Here is a 19,487-nt window from a genome sequence, read left to right on the forward strand (position 1 = left end):
ACTTGGCAGTATGACTGCGTGATTAATGGATTATTAGATTTTTACGTGTGATAGGAAAACAAATTTAACACCATTAAGAGCCTGGGGTAAATGCGGCTGACTAAGTGTTCTCATCATACATCCTTCTTGCTCTTGTTTTTTTCAGAAAATGGAGCAGAGAGGACTGACTCATATTACTTCATTATTTTGATATTTGTATGAATTCATTTCCCTCAGTTAATAGAAGTAACCCTCAATGACATGAGTTTTAAGAGAAATGTTGCATAATGAAACGTTCTGAAAGAAGAATTGCATTTGTAAATCCCTGTATAATCCCACAATGGGGAACTTAACTCTCCACATTTAACCCATCCCCTTGGGGAGCGGTAGGTTGCCATTGTGTGGCGCCCGGGGAGCAGTATAGAGTTATGGGTTTTTCTCAGGAACCTAGAGTGCAGGCTGTGGGGATCGAATCGGGTTCTTGCAACCTTCTCAGAGAACAAGCGCACTGCTGTAACGACTAGGCCAACACTCAACATCACCACCCCACACATTCGACAGTGAGGGAAATTCTGCTCAAAGTTCAGTATATAGAGTCTGTGTCATCACACCAAAGCAATACTATAGATTTTGTGGCTAAAAAAAGAAAAGAAAAACAATTTTCCACAGGCTCTGCATATATTTAAGGCTGTAAAAAGACAAGCCTATAGTAAAACCAGAAACATTTACAATTCTCAACACAAAGAAAAGCTAGTATTATTCCTTCAAGATCAAAAAGAAGCTTTGAAACTGTTGTTTTAGAGACGAAAGTACCTCGTAAGGCTACGTTCACACCTTAAGCAATAGAGGCAGCAAAAGCAGTTATTTTACATGCAAAGTCAATAAAGCAGCGCGTTGTGAGCTTCCTGATGCACTGCAAAGCAGCAGCTGCTGGGGTTGGAAAAATTGAACTTTCGCTGCTCGAAGCGCCACATTAACCAATCAGAGGATTTGATCTGGGAGCTGGCAGGGAGACAGACACAGCACTGCTGATGCAGATCACTATGATCACTCCTCTGAAACAGTTTATTAACATCCAAATTAACTGAAAATGCCAAAACCTGCCGGCAAAATATGTTTGCTTTTATTATCCTGGTGTCTGCAGTTTGGGTTACGTACGTGAAAAACGCTAACAACTACTTCCAGTTACCGCGAACAGTAGGGGCAAACGGTGTAGAGGCGACCGGGCCAGAGGCTGCTGTTGAACGGGATTCCTAGTGACAGCGCACTGCCGGTATACGGAGGTCTGAGCGGCTCTGACAGAGAAACAATATTTAAAGGCAGTATCGTAATCTTGATGATCTAACATTTCAAAACTACTCTTTAGTCACTGATCACAGCAAATATAGCTGCCATTTGAACGTAGCATAAGTAGTATTCAAACGTTGTTCCCGCTACAGGACCTTTTGGAAATAGCACTGCTGTAAACACTGACCGCCCTCTCTCTACAAGTGGAGCACCCTTATGGGCTGGTGATATTCCCCGCAGCAGTGTGTTGCAGTGAGCTTGACGTAGACATTTCTGATTTATGCTCAATTTTGAAGCATGGTCTGCGCTATACGCTGTGGGTCTAGATACGGCCGAGGCGGTGAGGAAGTGGTTTGTCCGAAGTAAATAAAGCATTACACTAATCTAAAGGCGATGATATGAATGCATTTTTCTCATTTAACTGGGGAGACCTAACCTGGCAGTAGCCAGAGTTCTACGTTATCAATCTGGGATGGCTGCCGTTCAGCCTGTCCGTGAAAAGTAGGGACGTTTAGAACAATACCTTTCATAATACGCTTTCAGCCAATCGTAGCGCGAATCGTGCAGCTTCTTGAGCGTTTTCACAACTAGCTGAGTAAGCTGATAAATCAAACTTTTTCCAAATCCTTTCGGAAGAAGAGCACAGACATTTATCCCATCTACAAATGCACAAAGTGCTTCTCTTTATTCTCTGTGGTTTTGTCGCACAGTGTGAGCTGTAGCTGCATGCAACGATTGAAAAAAATCGCACAATGTGTGCCCAGCTCTAGGGGAGGCCATGTTTCAGAGTTTAGAAATGTTCTTTAATTGAAACAATCATTAGTGACACAAAGATTTTATATTCAAATCAAGGCCCAAAGAAGAAATGGAAATTACACAGAGATTTCAGATGCAGGACTTCAGACTTAAAACAAATGAACCAAGAGCCTGAAAAATATTTTAGTTTACAAATGAGGCAATTGCTGGAAAGTCAATCACCAATCTTGAAAAAGCAGTTGAGAGGTATGGACAGCTTGATAAGACTCACAGGGAATACATGTAAGCCTAGTAAAAATAATGACAAATATCATTGAAAGACTTAATAACATCTAGTATATAGTATATCTAGTATTTCTATCAAAAATCTGAAACACAAATAACTTCTTAAAATAATGAAATAAAGTTAGTTTGGTTCTACAAAATAAGAAAAAGCAACAAAAAAAAAGGCGAAACAGCATTTTTACTCCAGTTAACAAATAGTCCGGATTATTTTAGGTGGATTTTTGCTTACACAGGTGCAGAGAAGAAAAGTGTTTCCTGTTGGAATCTCTTTCTCTTTTTTCAATAGAACAAGCTTTACAAATGTGTGTCCAGAAACACGCCTACTAGCTGACCTGGTTTACCCTCCTGTTACTACTCCCCTGGGTCTGTGACCCTTTTCTCCCTTGCAGGCAAAGAGCAAGGGCACTTCTGACTTCTGCTTACCTGAACAGTCACTTGATCTCAGGGTTCATGTTGGGGGCCTCCAGCCTCTTCTCAAAGGCACCATTTGTTTCCCTGCTTGGAATTCCACCCTTCATGATTTTTATCTAGAGTTTTCACGCCAATTTCGCCAAAAACCGATTGAGAAGGCAGCAAATTCAGCTGCTACTGATCTCGAATAGATCGAGTTTCCAAAGAGCCAATTTAAGAATGTGTTATGCTTATGTTTAGAAAAGAAAGTTGGTTAGGATGCTGGGGCCGAAAGAGGAACGTGGCTTGTTATGACTGGCTGTCAATTAACTGTTGATCCAGACAGGAAAGGCAGTAAGGCAGAAAAAACATGGTTACATCACGAAAAAAACGGCAATTGTAGAATCAATGGCTGCGAAAATGTGCTTTGAAGACAATGACTGTTACTTTTAGAGATCTGATGCATCCCAAAATGAAAAAGTAAATAGCAGCAGGTGGGGCTCTATTTATTAGTTCTCTCAGCAGCAACAGGAGGAATTTAAATAGAATTAAACAGCATGGAAATCGGTAAGGGGAAAGAAAATTTGGCCCTCAGAGAAGGTTAATAACCAGGTTAACTGGTTTAGAGTGACCTCCCGGGAACTTAGATGAGCATACCCCATCAGACCAGCATACTCATAGTCAATACGCATGCGCAAGAGGTCAGATTAGCTTTTTTCGCTTTAGTTTTGTATGAAAAATAGGCTTTAAACAACCTCAACGGGTGCGTATTCCTTTAGGTCATGTACAAAAAAAAATAAAACTATTTAAGGTGAGATCGCCAATAAAAAAACACCAAAAAGTAAGTAATTAAATTGTTTTTTTCTACACGACAAAGGGATACACGCCGTGGAGGTAGTTTATTTTTTGTACAAAACTAAAGAGATAAATTCAAGGAATAAATCGGGATAAACTGGTATTAAATATGGGTATGCTGGTCTGATCGGGTAAGCTGATCTGACAGAACACTGGCTCCCATGTTTACAGAAAAATACAACTGACGATCTGAGATCAAAAGCAGAAAATCTTATATTTGATTCTTCCCTTTCTGTCTCTTCCTTTTTTCCCTCCTTTGTACTTTTACACTCATCTCATGTCTCACTGTTTCTAATGGCAATTACATCAGGTAAGAGGCCCACTGACATCCCACTTCCCTCGTGTTATTGGAGGTCAAAAGAGAAACTTCATCTACCAGACAATATGAAACACTCATCGCAAAGAAGAACGCTCTTGGAAACGGGTTATATTAAACATACACAGATGAGTATAAAGCCCAAGGACGCTTCCTGAGCCAAGCCCATCATCAACACGGCAGCTTAGATGAGCAGTTCTACGTGTTTCTGACATTTACCAAACGCTCTAAGAGCAATAAAGGGAAATCTGTTCTTCAAGAGGGCAAGGCAGATCACCAGGATTCAAGACGGTTGCACCTGAAGTAGTTATAGAGAAAAAAGGTTTAAGTTTAATAAAAATAAATTTGGGATTAATCCCAGATATTTAGTTCAGTGATCTGAGGAGCTAAAATAATCTGTAAACTGAACCAACATTATGCTTCATAAAACTGTTATAAGTCAGAATTCTGCCGAAAGAGCACAAGCAGTTTTAATTTTAAAGATTTTAAATGTTTTATGTATGCAAATTTAATACTATGAGGCGCCTGATATTTTACAACAATGAGTTCATGCTCATTCTCTGTGCTCTCTTGCTTTTTATGTGCCTGTAGATTCTCTCCTACTCATGTTTGGACCTGTTTCTGTGCCCATGTCCACTTATGTCACTTTAAGGTGGGGCCAACCTAAAGTAAGCTGCCTACGATTGGCTACTTTTCAAGAAATCTTGCCTCTTGAGACACTACTGTTTTCTTCCTAATTGCAACTAGCATCATTAGCAAAGCATCTTCAGGCTAATAGCTAATCTCTTCCGCAGCTGAAAACTGACTTCATATCAAACAGTCATATCAGCTGTGCTGCTTCCATCAACACCTTTGTTTATAGATGTTGGAGATCGACCTGTTTTTCAGTGTAGTCCTGTTTCTCTGATTGTGACAGGCTGAATGTTCTCTCCTTCATCCTCTGACATGGGAGCTGGCTTGGAGCTCATCTGCCTGGTTGCATGAATCCTGGACGGGCCGCCTGTGAAGCTGGTTTACAGTTGCCTATTTGTATCTCTGCTTCTGTCTCCTTGAACCCCAGTCGGCCTCAGCAGATGGCTGCTCACACTGAGCCTGGTTCTGCTGGAGGTTTCTTCCTGTTAAAAGGGAGTTTTTCCTCTCCACTGTTGCTACAAACATACTTAGTGTAGGGATTGCCTTTGAGTCAATGAGCCTTGTGATATTGAACCTGGACGCATAAAACTAGGGCTGCAATTAATTATCATTTTGCAAATCGATTAATTTGTCGATTATTTTTTCGATAAATAATTGGATCGCAAAATGTTCCTTCTAGAAGTTTTATGTGCAATGAAACCAGGTGAAACTAAAACTTTTCCACTCTGCATATTGACAGACCAAAAATATTTTTGATCTTAAATGGGAAATGTTTACATATTCGTTTTTTTTTTAAGAATTTTGCAATAAAGGCTACTCTAGGTGGGTTGCTCTGTCAGCTAAAGGCATGTTTTAGTGTCCAGTAAACTATTAATCGATTATTACTAAAGCAGCTGACAATTATTTAAATTATCAAGGAATCACGATTAATCCGATTAATTGTTTCAGCCCTACATAAAATGTCAAAAATGCACATGGAAGGATTCAGATACATGTGTTTAAATAAAACTGCTCATTTGAGCATTTATTATGTGTATTTGCCCTTTGGGCAGAATTCAGACTAAGTAACTGAAACTCATGATTTTGGAAAATATTTGCTAACTCAAAAGTGCTGAGTTAGCATTACATTTCTGAGAACATTTAACTCAAAACTTTGAAACAAACTGAACTATTTGTGTATAATTAAACATAACTTCAACAACTTTAAAGTATAACTTACACGTAGTAAGGACTTCCAAAGATTGAGACAATAAGACCCTATTGCTTGATTAGTTAGGAAAAGGTATAACTTTATGTCAAATATATCAAAAGTTGTTTGCTGTATGATGGAATAAAATCATGCTAATAGTTGTTTAATGATATAATAATATCACAAAACGAAGTAAAGGGCGATATTGGCTTACAGGTAAAATTATCACGTAAATAACAGAGTAAGGAAACAACCGGACATAGTTAAAATGTTTAAGTTCATATAACTAAAAACTTGATGCAATAAAATGTTTTTATGAAACTGAAATCAAATTGGAAATGTATGACTTAATAGAAAAATGTTGTTCTGATAAATTGTTATATTTAACTTTGTCAAACTTCAATTGGCAGTGTTCACAAGATAGTTTTCACAATCATTGTGATGTGATCACTGATGGATATGGAGGCCAAAGCATAATGAAAATGAGAAATGATAATGTACCATGAAAACAATAAAGGTGTCATTAAATAAGTGGTGGCAGCTATAACATTTTTTATTTATTTTACTACATGACTCAAAGATCTAAAAAAAAAAAACGATTTAAAATGAATACCGTAAATTCTCTAATATAGGCCCGGGCCTTTATTTCACTCAAGTGCATCGCGGTCCAGGCCTTTATTGGAAAGAGGCCAGAATTAGAGACAGGCCTCTATTGCTATTTGAGCAAAACAGACTACCAGTGGAATGAATAAAAATGAGATTTTGTGTCTATTTGAACCTATAAAACACTAGGTTCATTTATTGAAAAAGTACAGTTACCATGTCTCGCTTGGTTTGAAGTAAAAAAAAAAAAAAATCCTCCAATTCTGTTTAATTCTCCTCCTCAGTTTTTCTCCTCCTCTTCATCTCTCCCTTTAATCTCCTCATCACTCGCGCTCCTCCTGTTCTGCTGCGTGTCTGTTCTCTTCCTCGCGCAGACGGGCAGCAGTCAGGGCCTGTCGTCCAGCTGCGCAGGGCTGTGGTACTTGTATGTTACTACCACAAGTATAATGTTGGGGTATGCCCAGAAAAAACGTTTATAGCCCCGGCCTGTATTAGAGACCGGCCATTATTTACCTCCTCTGACAGCGAGACCGGCCAATGTTAGAGACCCGGCCGCTATTGGAATACAGGCCAATATTAGAGAATTTACGGTATATATATTTCAAATTCTGCTTCCCTATCTTCTTCGTAGGTTTCCAATAAGTGAACATTTCATGTGATTAAACCCCAGTAAATCTTCCTGTAGATAAACTCCTGCAGAGCTTTGACTTGTCTGTCATTCCAGTCGGCCTCATTGAAACACCGCCAGTATAATTTTGTGTGATAGAACAGTTTGTCTCCTTTGGGTTGGAACTCCAAACTGCAGAGTGGAGGAGCCCAGTGGATTGTCAGCCAACTTGCAGTGTAACCAGCCAGCTCTGGATGGGCTAGCACTTTTTCAAGCAGGATATTTGCCAGTCTTTTTAACCAACGAGGAATAAATAGAAAAAAGATCAATGAGAAAAGAAAAAAATAAGACAAAGCCAAGACAGAGCTCAAACGCAGGTGCTTCCTATGTCTGATACTTTGTGTGTGCACTAAAATCTCTCAATCTTATGTCCTATCAAGGTTGGATAAACTCTCCTAAACATCTTTAGTACTCTGGAATTGCTGTGTGTGCACTGGCAGGCGTATGATGTGTGTCCATGAGTGTTGGAGGAAGTCTAGAGAACTGCTTCCCATGCGTGTAATCATCCCAGGATGAGGTGGAGCGGGACTTCCCCCCTGCACCAGAGGGTATTTTCCTCTTACTGTGGTACACGCACATGGCTGACCCAGGTTGCATCTGTGTATGTGTTTGTGTATCTGTGTCAGAAACAGAGGAAGCCAGACATACTAACATGGAAATGAAGGATATGGTTATGAAACGAAACTGCACTGAATCACAAGCATTTTGGTTCCAACATCATATCAATAAAACAAAAGCAGAGGTTAGCAACACGCCCGACAGAGAGAGGCTATAAAATAACATAAAACTGTGACATCATGATGATAATAAAGAAAGAGAGGAGAACACCACTGGCTTAGTGAAAAAAACACAATCTGAGCACGAGGATAGAGGTAAAGTTAGGTAAAAGTAAAAAGAAATCCTATCATAGCTGATCCAGTTTTTTAGCTAAAAAACTTAAAGTAATGGGGAGTTTTTTATTTCGTTCTATTTTTGGTGAAATCCTCTCTAATCAAGGTATAATTTACCCTCCTTATACACAAGCTTTTATTATACTGTTGAAGATTCTCAGTCATCCAGGTCATAAAATTCTGGTCATTCTTTTGAGGACCAGAATGTTCACATTTTGGACAAAGAAGACAGATATTTAGAGAAGATAGATAGATATGTCTATATTTGCGTGCAGTTGGAGCGGTGGTTAGTGCGCAGATACAGAGGCTTGACTTTGTGCCTTTGACATAGCTGGTTTGCCTGGCTGTGTGTTTCCTGGACGGGGCCGCCTTTTACAGCTGCTTTTTCTATCTTTGCTTCTGTCTCCTTGAACCCCAGTCGGCCTCGGCAGATGGCCGCTCACACTGAGCCTGGTTCTACTGGTGGTTTCTTCCTGTTAAAAGCAAGTTTTCCTCTCCACCGTCGCTACAAGCATGCCTAGTGTGGGGGATTGCATTCAAGTCAATGTGTCGATGCAATCAGCTGGTTTTCCTTAGATAAACTTTGAATTAATCTGACTGTATGATCTGGTGAACTGTAAAGTGCCTTGAAATTACATGTGTTGTGATTTGGCGCTATAGAAATAAACTGAATTGAATTGAATACCTCTGCTTAACTATAGTGAAAAACCCAATTAAGGATTTTTGAAAGAGATATAAAATTATTCATGGTGTGGATCCTCAGATCAGAAGATCATTTGACAGTAGAAAAAGCTCAATCTCCTCAATTGACAAGTTCAGCTCTGGGAACATCTAAAAGCAGCTGATTACTGAACTTCTAAAGGTCTACTGGGACCACGTGTAAGAAGCTCCACTAAGTAAAGGGAAGCCAATTCATTTATACATTAAAAAAACAAAACAAAACAAATGCAGGATCTTTAATGTACAGGAAACCAGTGCAGGGATGGAATATGGTGGAAATATATTGATGTCGCCTTATTCTGCTCAGCAGATGGTCAGCAGTGCTTCTAGATCAGCTGCAGACGTCGCAGATGACAGCTCAACATCCCAGTATAGAGACAGTTGCAGTAGTCCAGTCTAGACATAGAGAATGAATTGTCCTGTGAAGCAGACAGGGTTCAGTTTTAGCAACCAGCTTCAGATGGTAAAAGCTGGACTGGACTACTGCAGAACCTGTTTATAAAAATAAATAATATATCTATAAAAGCTCCAAGACTAAATAAAGACGTAGAATAAAACTAAGTTAAAGGACCGGTTCCACTGTGAGGTAAAACAAGTGAAAATAGACACACACAGTTCAGCTGTCTTTCACACTGACGCTTTAGTTGTGTGTCTTCTGAATGAAGATGGCAGAGTCCTACCATGCATGGCATGTGGCTCATGTGAACATAATCTATCTGGCTGTGTGAACACGTGTGCGTTTGATGGCATGCGTTTCTGTGTTGCTGGGTGACACAGCGGCGAGATTAGTCCTAGAAACCGCATCTATTCATAGCTCCTGGGCTGCGGGACCTCCTGCTGCTGAAAGCTACCTGATGCGAACCCAGCTTCACTTCACTTCATCATCATTAACGTCAGCCGTGGAATTGTTGAGATGAAGTCAGACTGTGACGAACCGTAGCGAATGCCATGATAAACATTCTAATAATCCGGTGATTTAAAGAGCAACACATCTGCTTATAGGCCTCATAGAGCACCATGCTACACTAGCTACACATCCCCATCCTGATGTAAAAGGAAAATGAGTGGAATGAGTGGAATGAGTGGAAAACGCTCTGAGGGAGGCTGAAAATAAAAGACAATTAACCAAGTGTGTGTATGAATAGATTTATGGCAAAGCGCGGCGCTTAGAAAACACTGAAAACCCTACACAATGCTCGCTCACATTCCCCACGCGCCTGGCTCGCCTCCCGCTGCCAAGGAACCCAAAAGCCCCAACAAAACAAATTCATTAACCCTGACAATAAAACACAGCTGTATGGGGTAATGAGAACTGTTTGAAAATCAGAGAATGGGATTCAGGAGTGTCTGCTCCAGACAAACTGCACATCGGGGAGGGGGGCGGAGAGAAATGAATCCATGTTTTATTTCAATTTAAATTGGGGACAGTAACAGGGGGGGGGGGAATGCATTTTGAATCCTGACAACAAAAACAATTGAACTGCACCGGATGTGGGATTGTGGGACCTGCTTCCAACTGGATCCTTTGAGCAGGTTGGACAAAGTTAACTGTCAAACTATATTAATAATGAGTTCAAAGAGCTTCTTATAAATACAGATTCAGGAAAAAAAACACTGAAGCCCATCTCTTTCACTTCTGATCTTTCAGCAGTGAGCTAACAGCAGCTTGGTATCGATGTGTGTGACATGATATGTTTTAGCTGTAGGAAACATTGGAGGCTTGAACGGGAGCAAGGATCTGAGGGATCAGACTAATAAAGGCAACCACTAGAGGGCTCTGCAGCTTGTAAAATCAGCCTCACACACTTAACTACAGCCCACAGACAGTAATAAACTACATTATGATCACTGCATGGTTAAAAGAAACAATGATGCATCTGCAGGTAGAGCAACTCCTACAGCTGTCGTCTTCTATAGTGCAGCTCGCTACACTGAGGGAGCTGATTTCATTTGAAGGTAAACCCATTTAATGTCAGGAAGGCGGTTAAAATACAAACACCATTATGGTTTCTAATGGGAGTTTTCAGGAATCTGGTGAAGATTTATATAGACATCATATTCCCTTGTGATTTTAAAAGTCATAAGCATGTAATATTAAAGGTGCTGTTTTTCCTCCTGGATCCTTTTGGATCAGTTCACTTCAAACAATAAACTTTTCATTCTTGCTTTAAATAGATTAATAAAAAATCCTTTAAATAAGTGCATTTGCCCTTAATTAGAGCAGATAAATAGGAAGGTCTGCTTATGGAATACATACTTTTGACCTTAAAATGATATAATTAGATATAATCAGTACTCCAGTTGAGTGTCGAGGAGGGGGGAAGGCATCCCCATTCTTAGAAAAATCTTAAAAATCATCCCCCTTTTTAAATGACCCACCCCCCTTACCATCCCCTGAGACATTTTATAACTGAATGTGTAAAATTTCTACTATATATTAACAGTAATGGTAATAATGTAACCCTTTCAACATTTGGCGGGGTGTGGGCTTACAAGTAGCCTGAGCAAAATAAATAAAATAAAAATAAATCCACCACCCCCCTTCATTTTTTTTTTTTACAACTAGACTACCTGAAATACAATAACTGATTAATTTCTTTAGGAAAATTGACTTATCTGATCAAATAAATGGAAAATAAACTTATTTGAAGATAAATTGATTTACTTGGATTTTCATTTTTGGAGTGAAGAAAGACTAATAGACAGAAATGTCTCAGAATGATCATAAATACCCAATAAATGTGTGATATTACAAGAAGAAGTGAGAGGTAAAGAGGTTATATCCCACTGTATTATGACACTGATGATAAGCAAACATAAGGAGTTTTTTTTTTGAGTTGTCTCACAGCAACTCAGAAAGTAGCAGGACAGCAGACAGGAAGCTGCTCAAACAATGAGAAAACATTCTGGTCTTCACTCGGTAAAATCTAATTCGGGGTCCCAGCAGTCAACAAACATGCCAGAACCGAACCAGCGAGGCCAAAACCATCAAACATACGAGGCACATTATCTTTTGCAGGTTTTCTGACCGGAAGAAGCAGACTTTACCGATGACAGAGGGACAATAACAGTAAAAGCAATTACAAAACCCTATATGGCTTTTATTCAACAACTCTAAAGTTTATCCTTTATTTTTTCTGCATCCTCTGTTAGGTTTTAGTGAACCCTCCTCTGTTGTTTGACCTTCTATCATGTTTGGGAATCAGAGGATCTGAGTCATCTGTAACTGAACTAAACATATCCTCCCATAAGGAATCTCAAAGATGAGAACAGTAGAGTGAGTTTGTGGGCTCGCTTTATTTAAACCAATTTCTCCTCCTGTTCTCTCCTCTCTCTTCCTCACCAATGCTGGTAAATATTTTTATATTGTGTTCCATTAGAAAGCTTTATTAAGCGGTCAGACGGGGCAAATGGCGCCTGGGTGCTCCTTGTCCTGTAAACAATGGGAAGGGCCCCGATGGCTGCAGAGCAGTAAACTAATGCCACATTAGAGGAGTGCTTCGCTCTGAGTAAGTAAATATTTAAATGTGTTGGATTCACCCTAAAGAGTTAGGGTTAATAGAAGAGGCATCCTGACAGATTTTAGAGGGAATCGGTGAAATTCTGCATAAAATATATTGGATAAAGACTAGAATCCTGTGTAAAAGTTGCCTTTTATCACTTCAAAAAGAAGAGACAAAGACAAACTGGAGTAAATATTTTAGAAGTAAAGAGAGATGATACAGTAACCCGTGTTTTGTCAGATGAGCGTACTTTTTTGCGTAAACCAGCAAAAAAACTATTTAATTACTTACTTTTTTGAGTTTTTTTTAAGCATATGGTGATCTGACCTTAATTGTTTGTTTTTTTGTACATGACTAAAGGGATGCTCGCCTGCCGAGATAGTTTAAAGTCTATTTTTCGTACAAAACTAAAAGGATAAACGCAAATCTGGCGTCTTGCGCATGCGTATTGACTATGAGTATGCAGGTCTTACAGAACACCAGCTGATATTAGGAGTTACGGTCGATATGTGCATGCGATGGCCAATTCGTTAGTGCAGTGGTACCAAAGTGTGGGGTGCGCCCTCTAAGGGTGGGACAGTGTAATTGCAGGTTGGGTGTGGTAGAAATTAAAGGAATAAATGACCTAGCTGGAGAGTTTTTTTCAATTATTGAAAGGAATTTTGAATTCTATTCCACAGTAGGATAAACAGCTAACCCTAAAGTAGTTTAAAGTCATAGGGAATCTGCTGTTCCAACCGTTGCATTTCTGAATTCTCCCAAGTGGAGCCCGACTTTCCACGAGTGAATGAAGTGAATGTGATTGGTCGATTATCAAGGGGGTGGGATTGTTGTGGCGGAAGGTTCACAAGCAAGTTTGGTTGTAGCTGGTTTGTCGGAAGCATCTTGCTAAGCAGTTAGCAACTTAGCCCTAGTAGGTTCCCAATGGGAAATTCCATTGGGACCAAGTAGCACTAAATTGGTGACTTAGAAACGACACTGTCAAGGAACGCTATGGACAGATGAAACATGCAAGAGGAGGAGAGTTTGTGTCAGAGGTTGTGAATGAGTCTCCTCTGTCATAAATTTTTTATTTAGAGGAGGAAAGCGGGGACCAAGATGTTGTGGAAGAGGACGCCAGGGCGGCAGAAGCTTGGTTTGGTGTAGAAGGCTTACAGCCGTACATGTTTGAGTCCTTGCCTCGCAACGCTGCCAGTTCTGTTAGCTCTACGCCTGCTGAAGACACAGACGTCCATCCCCGTGAACACTGGGACGGAACTCAATGGGAAAGGAAATGATTCGTATTTCTTATTTCAATCATTGCGTATATTAGCTGTGAGTCAAGATGCTATGACCAAAAAAATGTGATTGACAGATGACCGTTGATATATGATTGGCCGGATTTAGGTGTACAGGCTGATGTATAACTAACTGGCCTGCATAGAATAACGAAAAAAGTACATTTACATAAATATTTAAGCCAGAATGATATGAAATTTAAATATGACTTCCCTACAACTTTAAAGAAGAATGCTCTTGACTTTAGCTTGTTCAGCTTGGAGCAGGTTTAGACACTGAGGGGGAGCAGAAACGTTCCTATAAACAAAAGAGGAAGTTTGGGAATCATTGCATTAGTGCATCCAGCAGCCTTGCCTTGAGATCACTTAAAGCAGATGCATTGCCGCCCCCTCCATTTGTTATCCACTGGTAATGTTTAGTTTGATTTGTTATTGAATGCCTGTTTTTTGTTCAAATTGACATTTGTAACATTTGTTATGACTGTTTTTTATTTTTCTTGTGTGTGTTTATTGTGAAAAAGAAACATGGCAGCACATATCGGGAATCAGTTGATGTGTAACTAATCTGGATCAGATGTAAAAACCTGTATCGGTCTATCTCTATTCAGTAATGTAGGATCTGAGGGTTTTGAGTTTGAGTGCATCTCTCTATCCAAGGTGAGAAGTTACCTCTGAACTTTTCTCTGAAGCATTTGATCCCACCATGTTGTCTCGTAGGAGCTGCTGGAGAAGCTGCACCTGGGCCACACTAAGATAGAAATCCAGACTGCTGGTCACGTTCACCTCCAGAGAGTGGCCACACACCACCACTTCCTACGGATAGAGAGGGGAGGCAAAGGGGAAATTAAGAGAAGAGGTGGGAGTAGAGAGGGGGAAATATACCCAAAACAACATTGGGAATGTTTGTGGTCTCATTTAATGCTCCTCTCATGGGTTTCCTCTACAATGCTGTGTGCTCTCTGTCCTGGTCTCTGCTCCACTCCTCACCCTCTGTCCTCTCCAGGGTCCCACCCACAGCCAGCAGTGCAAACCTGAGCCAGGAGGCTCCATCTGATAGGATATTACTCACCAACACTGAGAACCGAGCCACACACGGAGCAGACCTACACTACCTTCTCCCTGCTCTTGGACAAAAATGACTTCAACTCATACATTTTAACACATATTTATGCTTTATATGTGTTCATTTGATTAATAGAGAGTGGAGCGTAGAGTATGTTTTATTATTAATTTGATCAAAGTACATTTATGTGTTATGTGCGTAGCTAGAAGGAAAAAATGACTTCCCCTTCAAACTAGAAATTATTCAATACTACACAGTTCAAACCTGTTTTATTTGTGTTGTTACTGGCTCAGAGTAACTGTATCTCAGCAGGTTATACAAATTACTTATTCTTTCTGTGAGTGCATGTGTGTGTCACGGTAAAAAAAAAAAAACCCAACAACTATGGATTAGCTGTTACACATTGTCAAGGGGCACGTTAGCGTGGTCGGACGAGGCATCAAAGGAGGCAGGAAGTCTCAGAGAGCAGTGCCAGAAAACATCAGCTGTATAAGCAGAAAGGTTTGAACTCTGGAGGTCAAAAACCTCCATTACACTCTGGACTGGTGGTGGGGAGGAGGGTTTGGGGACTAAATGAGATTGTTGCTGTAAGTTAAGAGCAAAACATAAATACTTCTGACATCTCACATAATCAATGTCTATTTTCATATGAACAACAGATTGTAATGGCTGCAGGAATGGATTTAACAGGCCGTGGTCAAAAAGTACCGAGCAGTTCCTCAGAAATGAGATGAAAACCTTTATACCCATAAAACTCATTATGATGGAAAATCCTTAAACCAACCTGCTGAAATGGATTTGAAGTGGTTAAAGTTAGAGATACTTCATTCTTTTAAATGCTCAGCGCTCTGCAGACCACTTCCCATTATGCTGACTTTAATGGATTTCATTAGTGTTTTTAGTACAAGTAACTGCAGACTGGTGAAGTGGATGTGGCTTCTACTTATGAACAGGGGACGGGGATGGCTCAAATATAACTCTTTCATAGAGTTTCTCATAGAAAATCTCAAAATGAGGGTGGAACCAACCTGAGACAGTAATCTGACTGTGATTAGCCAGGAAAGAATCCTCTTAAAACATCACTGTTTCCTTCCTGGAAGCGGTTAGTAATGATAGTAAAGCATCTTTTGCCTAAAGAGCTGAATTCTGATGTCATATCCAACAGCCACGTCTGTTATCAACTGACAACTTTACAAACACAGTGCAGGATACAAAGTTGAAAATGCTTAACTGTAGCTGGAAACTGATTTATTGTCCCACACTGGGGAAATTATTTCTCTGCACTTTGACCCATCCACTTGGAGGGCAGTGGGCTGCCATTGTGTGGCGCCCGGGGAGCAGTGTGAGGTTAAGGTCTTGCTCAGGGAGTATCAGTCCGTGGGAGTGGGACTTGAGCTCAGAACCTCTGGATTCCAAGCACAATGCCCAAACCACTAGGCCAAACTCCCCTAAGCCTAATTTTCCTCAATATAAACACTGAAGCTAACGTTAGCTTAGCTCATACGGTGTCATTCATGGTATCATTCATGACTGTGTTAAATTAAGTTATTATATGATGACCTAACTTAACCAACTGTTAAAAGAGAACAGTGATTAGCTTTGCTAACATCAGTAGAAAACTGTTTGAAAGTCCACCTTAATCACTATATAGGGCACTATATGGTGATTAAGGTGGACTTTCGAACATAGGGCACTATATAGTGATTATGCCATTTTGAGTGTCCAAATGTCTATTGGATGAAAAAGTATTTGACTCAAAATTTCCCACAATGCACTTTAAAAATTAGTGTGCAACCATGGTTCCCAGATGAGCAGATATATCCTAGAAGGCTTTGCGAGAGCTCCCCTCAAGAAAATTTTATGAAATTTGTTTTGGAGGCAACAGAGAACAAAGATGGAGCATGAGTCACATAAACAACGGGGAGCAAAAAAGTAGCGATCATCTATCTGAGTGATCAGTTAATTGAGTTGACTATATAGTCCCACTCCATACAGTGAGCAAAGGATTATGCTAGGTTCAGACCACAAGCAGCAAGCTTCGTTTTTGATGCTTGTAGAAGATTAGTTCCGATACGCGGCTGAAGCATCTTTGCTGCTCTGGCTGCGCGGGCAAAAAGTGGGTCTGATGCACGTTGGGAGGAGCTACCCTATCCTTTCTTTGCCTGTAACAATGGCAGCTATATTTGCTTCGATCAGTGGGTAAAAAGTAGTTTGAATGTCTTTAAGTGAGAAAGTCCACCTGAAAAGTTATTCAGTGCAGTCAGTTCATCCAGATTAGCAACCTGCCCATTGTTTCTGTCGGAGCCGCTCAGACCACCGTACACCGGCGGAGCTCTGTCACTGGGAACCCAGTTCAACAGGTCACCTCCAGGCGGTTTTCCGCTACTGTTCACAGCGGCTGGAAGTCTTTTTTCACGTTCGTAGTCCAAACTGCAGGCACCAAAATAATAAAATCGAACATATTTTACTGGCAGGTTTCAACATTTCTATTTAGGTTTTAAAGCTACAGTGTGTAATTTTCAGCGACATCTAGCGTCCAGACTGCAGACCGCAGCAACATGAATACCCCCACCGCTTCTACTCCCAACAGTACGGCAAGCGTTGCAGGACAAAATGTCTTCCACCACGTCCGCATCACCTACCTTCTCAAGTGATGAGGTTTGTTTACATAGATAATTTTACAGTATTTCATTAGTCTGTGTAGGGTATAGATTTCATGTAGACTTAAGATAATAAATATACCCGTTATTTTTTCTACATCTCTGTGCTGCCGTAGCGCAAATATGTCTGCCTCCATGGCTGTGAGACCCGCTCCTATGTAATTATAAATAACGAATTCTAAGGCAACGCAAATATTAAGGTTAAGAGGCTGAGCTCGTAGATGATGATAAATAACATAGTTATGTATAATATATTACATTTCTGACTGTATATCCCTGAAATTATTACACACTGTAGCTTTAATAAACTGTTTCAGGGGAGTGATCATAGCGTGTCTGTCTCCCTGCCAGCTCCCAGATCAGCTACTTTCATTGGTTGATGTGCTGCTTCAAGCAGCAAAAGTTTAATTTTTCTAACTCCAGCAGCTGTTGAAGCTCACAACGTGCTTCTCCTGCTGCTCCAAATGCGCTGCGGGACCTTTTGCTGCGTAGAGATGTGCTTCAAACATTGACTTTGCATGTAAAGTAGCTGCTCCTGCTGCCTCTGCTGCTTAAGGTGTGAACGTTAGAGGTTAAGGCAGACTTTCGGACACAGACCAGGCCTCTGTGTGTCCAAAGTTTGTCGTCATCCACTAGTCTTCTCATCCCATCATCCTCCTCAGACTATCCTCAGTTACAGGAACTTCCCAGTCACCCTCTCCCACTCTTCAATAAATACCACCACCTCTTGAGTGTTTTTCCACAAACACAACAATGAGGCAACTCTACATTTGGTCAATTGCAATCTAATACATGTAGGGATATTAAAGTGAGGAACTTGTGTACAGTATGTGTTGGTGCATCTTATGCAATCACAATATACATGCTTGTGGTCATAATCAGGAAAACATAAAAGTTTTAAAAAGTGTGAACACTTCACAGGGTGATAGAGTACAAATCTTCCCAGTAGAGAAACTCAGGTTCTTGGAAAATCTTCTGTTGAAATATTGTGAAGAGTCTTTGCTCACCTCTGCCTGCCCGCACTCAGGAGAGAGAATTTTGCTGAAGATGATGGCAGGAGCAGCAGTCACCCGGACAGAGAAGTCAGTCAAGATGGGCGTCAGGATAGCTCGCCGCTCCTGCTGCCGCCTGATGCTGTGCAGACATAAAAACAAGAGGAGACGGTCTAGCATTTTACTTCATGAACATTTTCTAAATACAGACTATTTCATTTTCAATGAGGGTATAACAGAGAGGTCGACCATAATGCTGCACTTTACCAGTTATTTTATGGCTACTGATTGTTCAATTGTTAGAAGACAGCCCTTTAAGCAAAGAGTAACAAGAAGAAAGATTGAAACTGTTCATTTGCTGAGGGGAAGTCAAATATTTTAGACATTTTATAGTTAAAACTGAATGTAGATATTCCCTTTGCAAGCCTGATATCTGAAGCCTTTCACATTACTCTGGAAACATATTTTCGCCTGAGTAGCATTACAGACTGAGGTCTTATTTGACAAATCTTAACAGGGGACCCCCTCCTCTTTATTGCATACACAAGATCAAACTGAGAATGTCTCGTATTAACTCTCCCTACTCTTCACTAATGCTCATTCCCACAATCAGGTCATATTTGTGGGAACATTTGTTAGCAGTAAAACAAACATACAAGGGAGCTTTATAAGGTGGTGTTAATTGCCACATCTGGTGCTATTAAAACAATCAAGTGGTACAGCTTCCAATATTTATAGTTGGCCGGGATTAAAAGAGGCCCCGTGTCTAGGTGGCCCCGACTACAGTTCTTAACCGGAACCAATATCACATTCACTTCTGCTATACAAATGTGCATTACCAGTGCCCTAAAGGGATTATTTTCTGACACATTTCTTTGTGTACAGAACTTAAGAGGGGCCTAATTCAATGGTGAAATGATCTGTGAGGCCAATTGGTGCTGGCTGATCTCCCTTCAGACAGGGGATTGAAACAATGAGAGTCTGGTTGCAGTGGACAGGTGCTATCATTCACCAGCAAAGCTTAGAGGTGTAAGGTTCAATTTACTAGCATTACGGGGGCTCAGATGGAGTCAGGAACACCATCTCTCTGTCTCTCAGTTTGGAATATCGTTTCCTGCAAACGTCTAGGCCAAATAAAAAAATAAAACTTGTTCCACATTTAACTCGACGTGATCGGTGAGCTACAACAGGAGCGGTGGTGGGAAATAAAGCGGGGCCTGTGCCAGAGGATCACAGCTCTATAACCGAGGGTGGTTTTCACAAACCATGGCACTGGAACCTCCTCACAAAATATCAGGGAGTTAACAAGGGCCTCTACAGATCCACAACTACTGGAACTGAACCCAGAAGGCGAGACGGTGAACATGCCTTAGAGGGCAGAGCGTATCGACGCAGAGAAGAAGGGAAGTGTGGAAGCAGTGT

General features: G+C 40.6%; 1 protein-coding gene across 5 annotated transcripts in view; it reads right to left on the reverse strand.

Annotated features, from left to right (window-relative positions):
• LOC119787790 (vacuolar protein sorting-associated protein 13B-like) overlaps positions 1-19,487 on the reverse strand; it is a 474,173-nt gene that overhangs the window by 153,896 nt on the left and 300,790 nt on the right. For all 5 annotated transcript variants that reach the window (XM_038291827.1, XM_038291828.1, XM_038291826.1 and 2 more), the window contains 2 exons: positions 18,081-18,207; positions 14,020-14,163 (listed from right to left, as the gene is read on the reverse strand). In XM_038291827.1, coding sequence (XP_038147755.1) covers positions 14,020-14,163; positions 18,081-18,207 — 271 coding nt within the window. The remainder of the gene's footprint in view (positions 1-14,019; positions 14,164-18,080; positions 18,208-19,487) is intronic.

Source organism: Cyprinodon tularosa, unplaced genomic scaffold, assembly GCF_016077235.1.
Source record: "Cyprinodon tularosa strain WSP-4 unplaced genomic scaffold, ASM1607723v1 ctg301, whole genome shotgun sequence".
Taxonomy (NCBI): domain Eukaryota; kingdom Metazoa; phylum Chordata; class Actinopteri; order Cyprinodontiformes; family Cyprinodontidae; genus Cyprinodon; species Cyprinodon tularosa.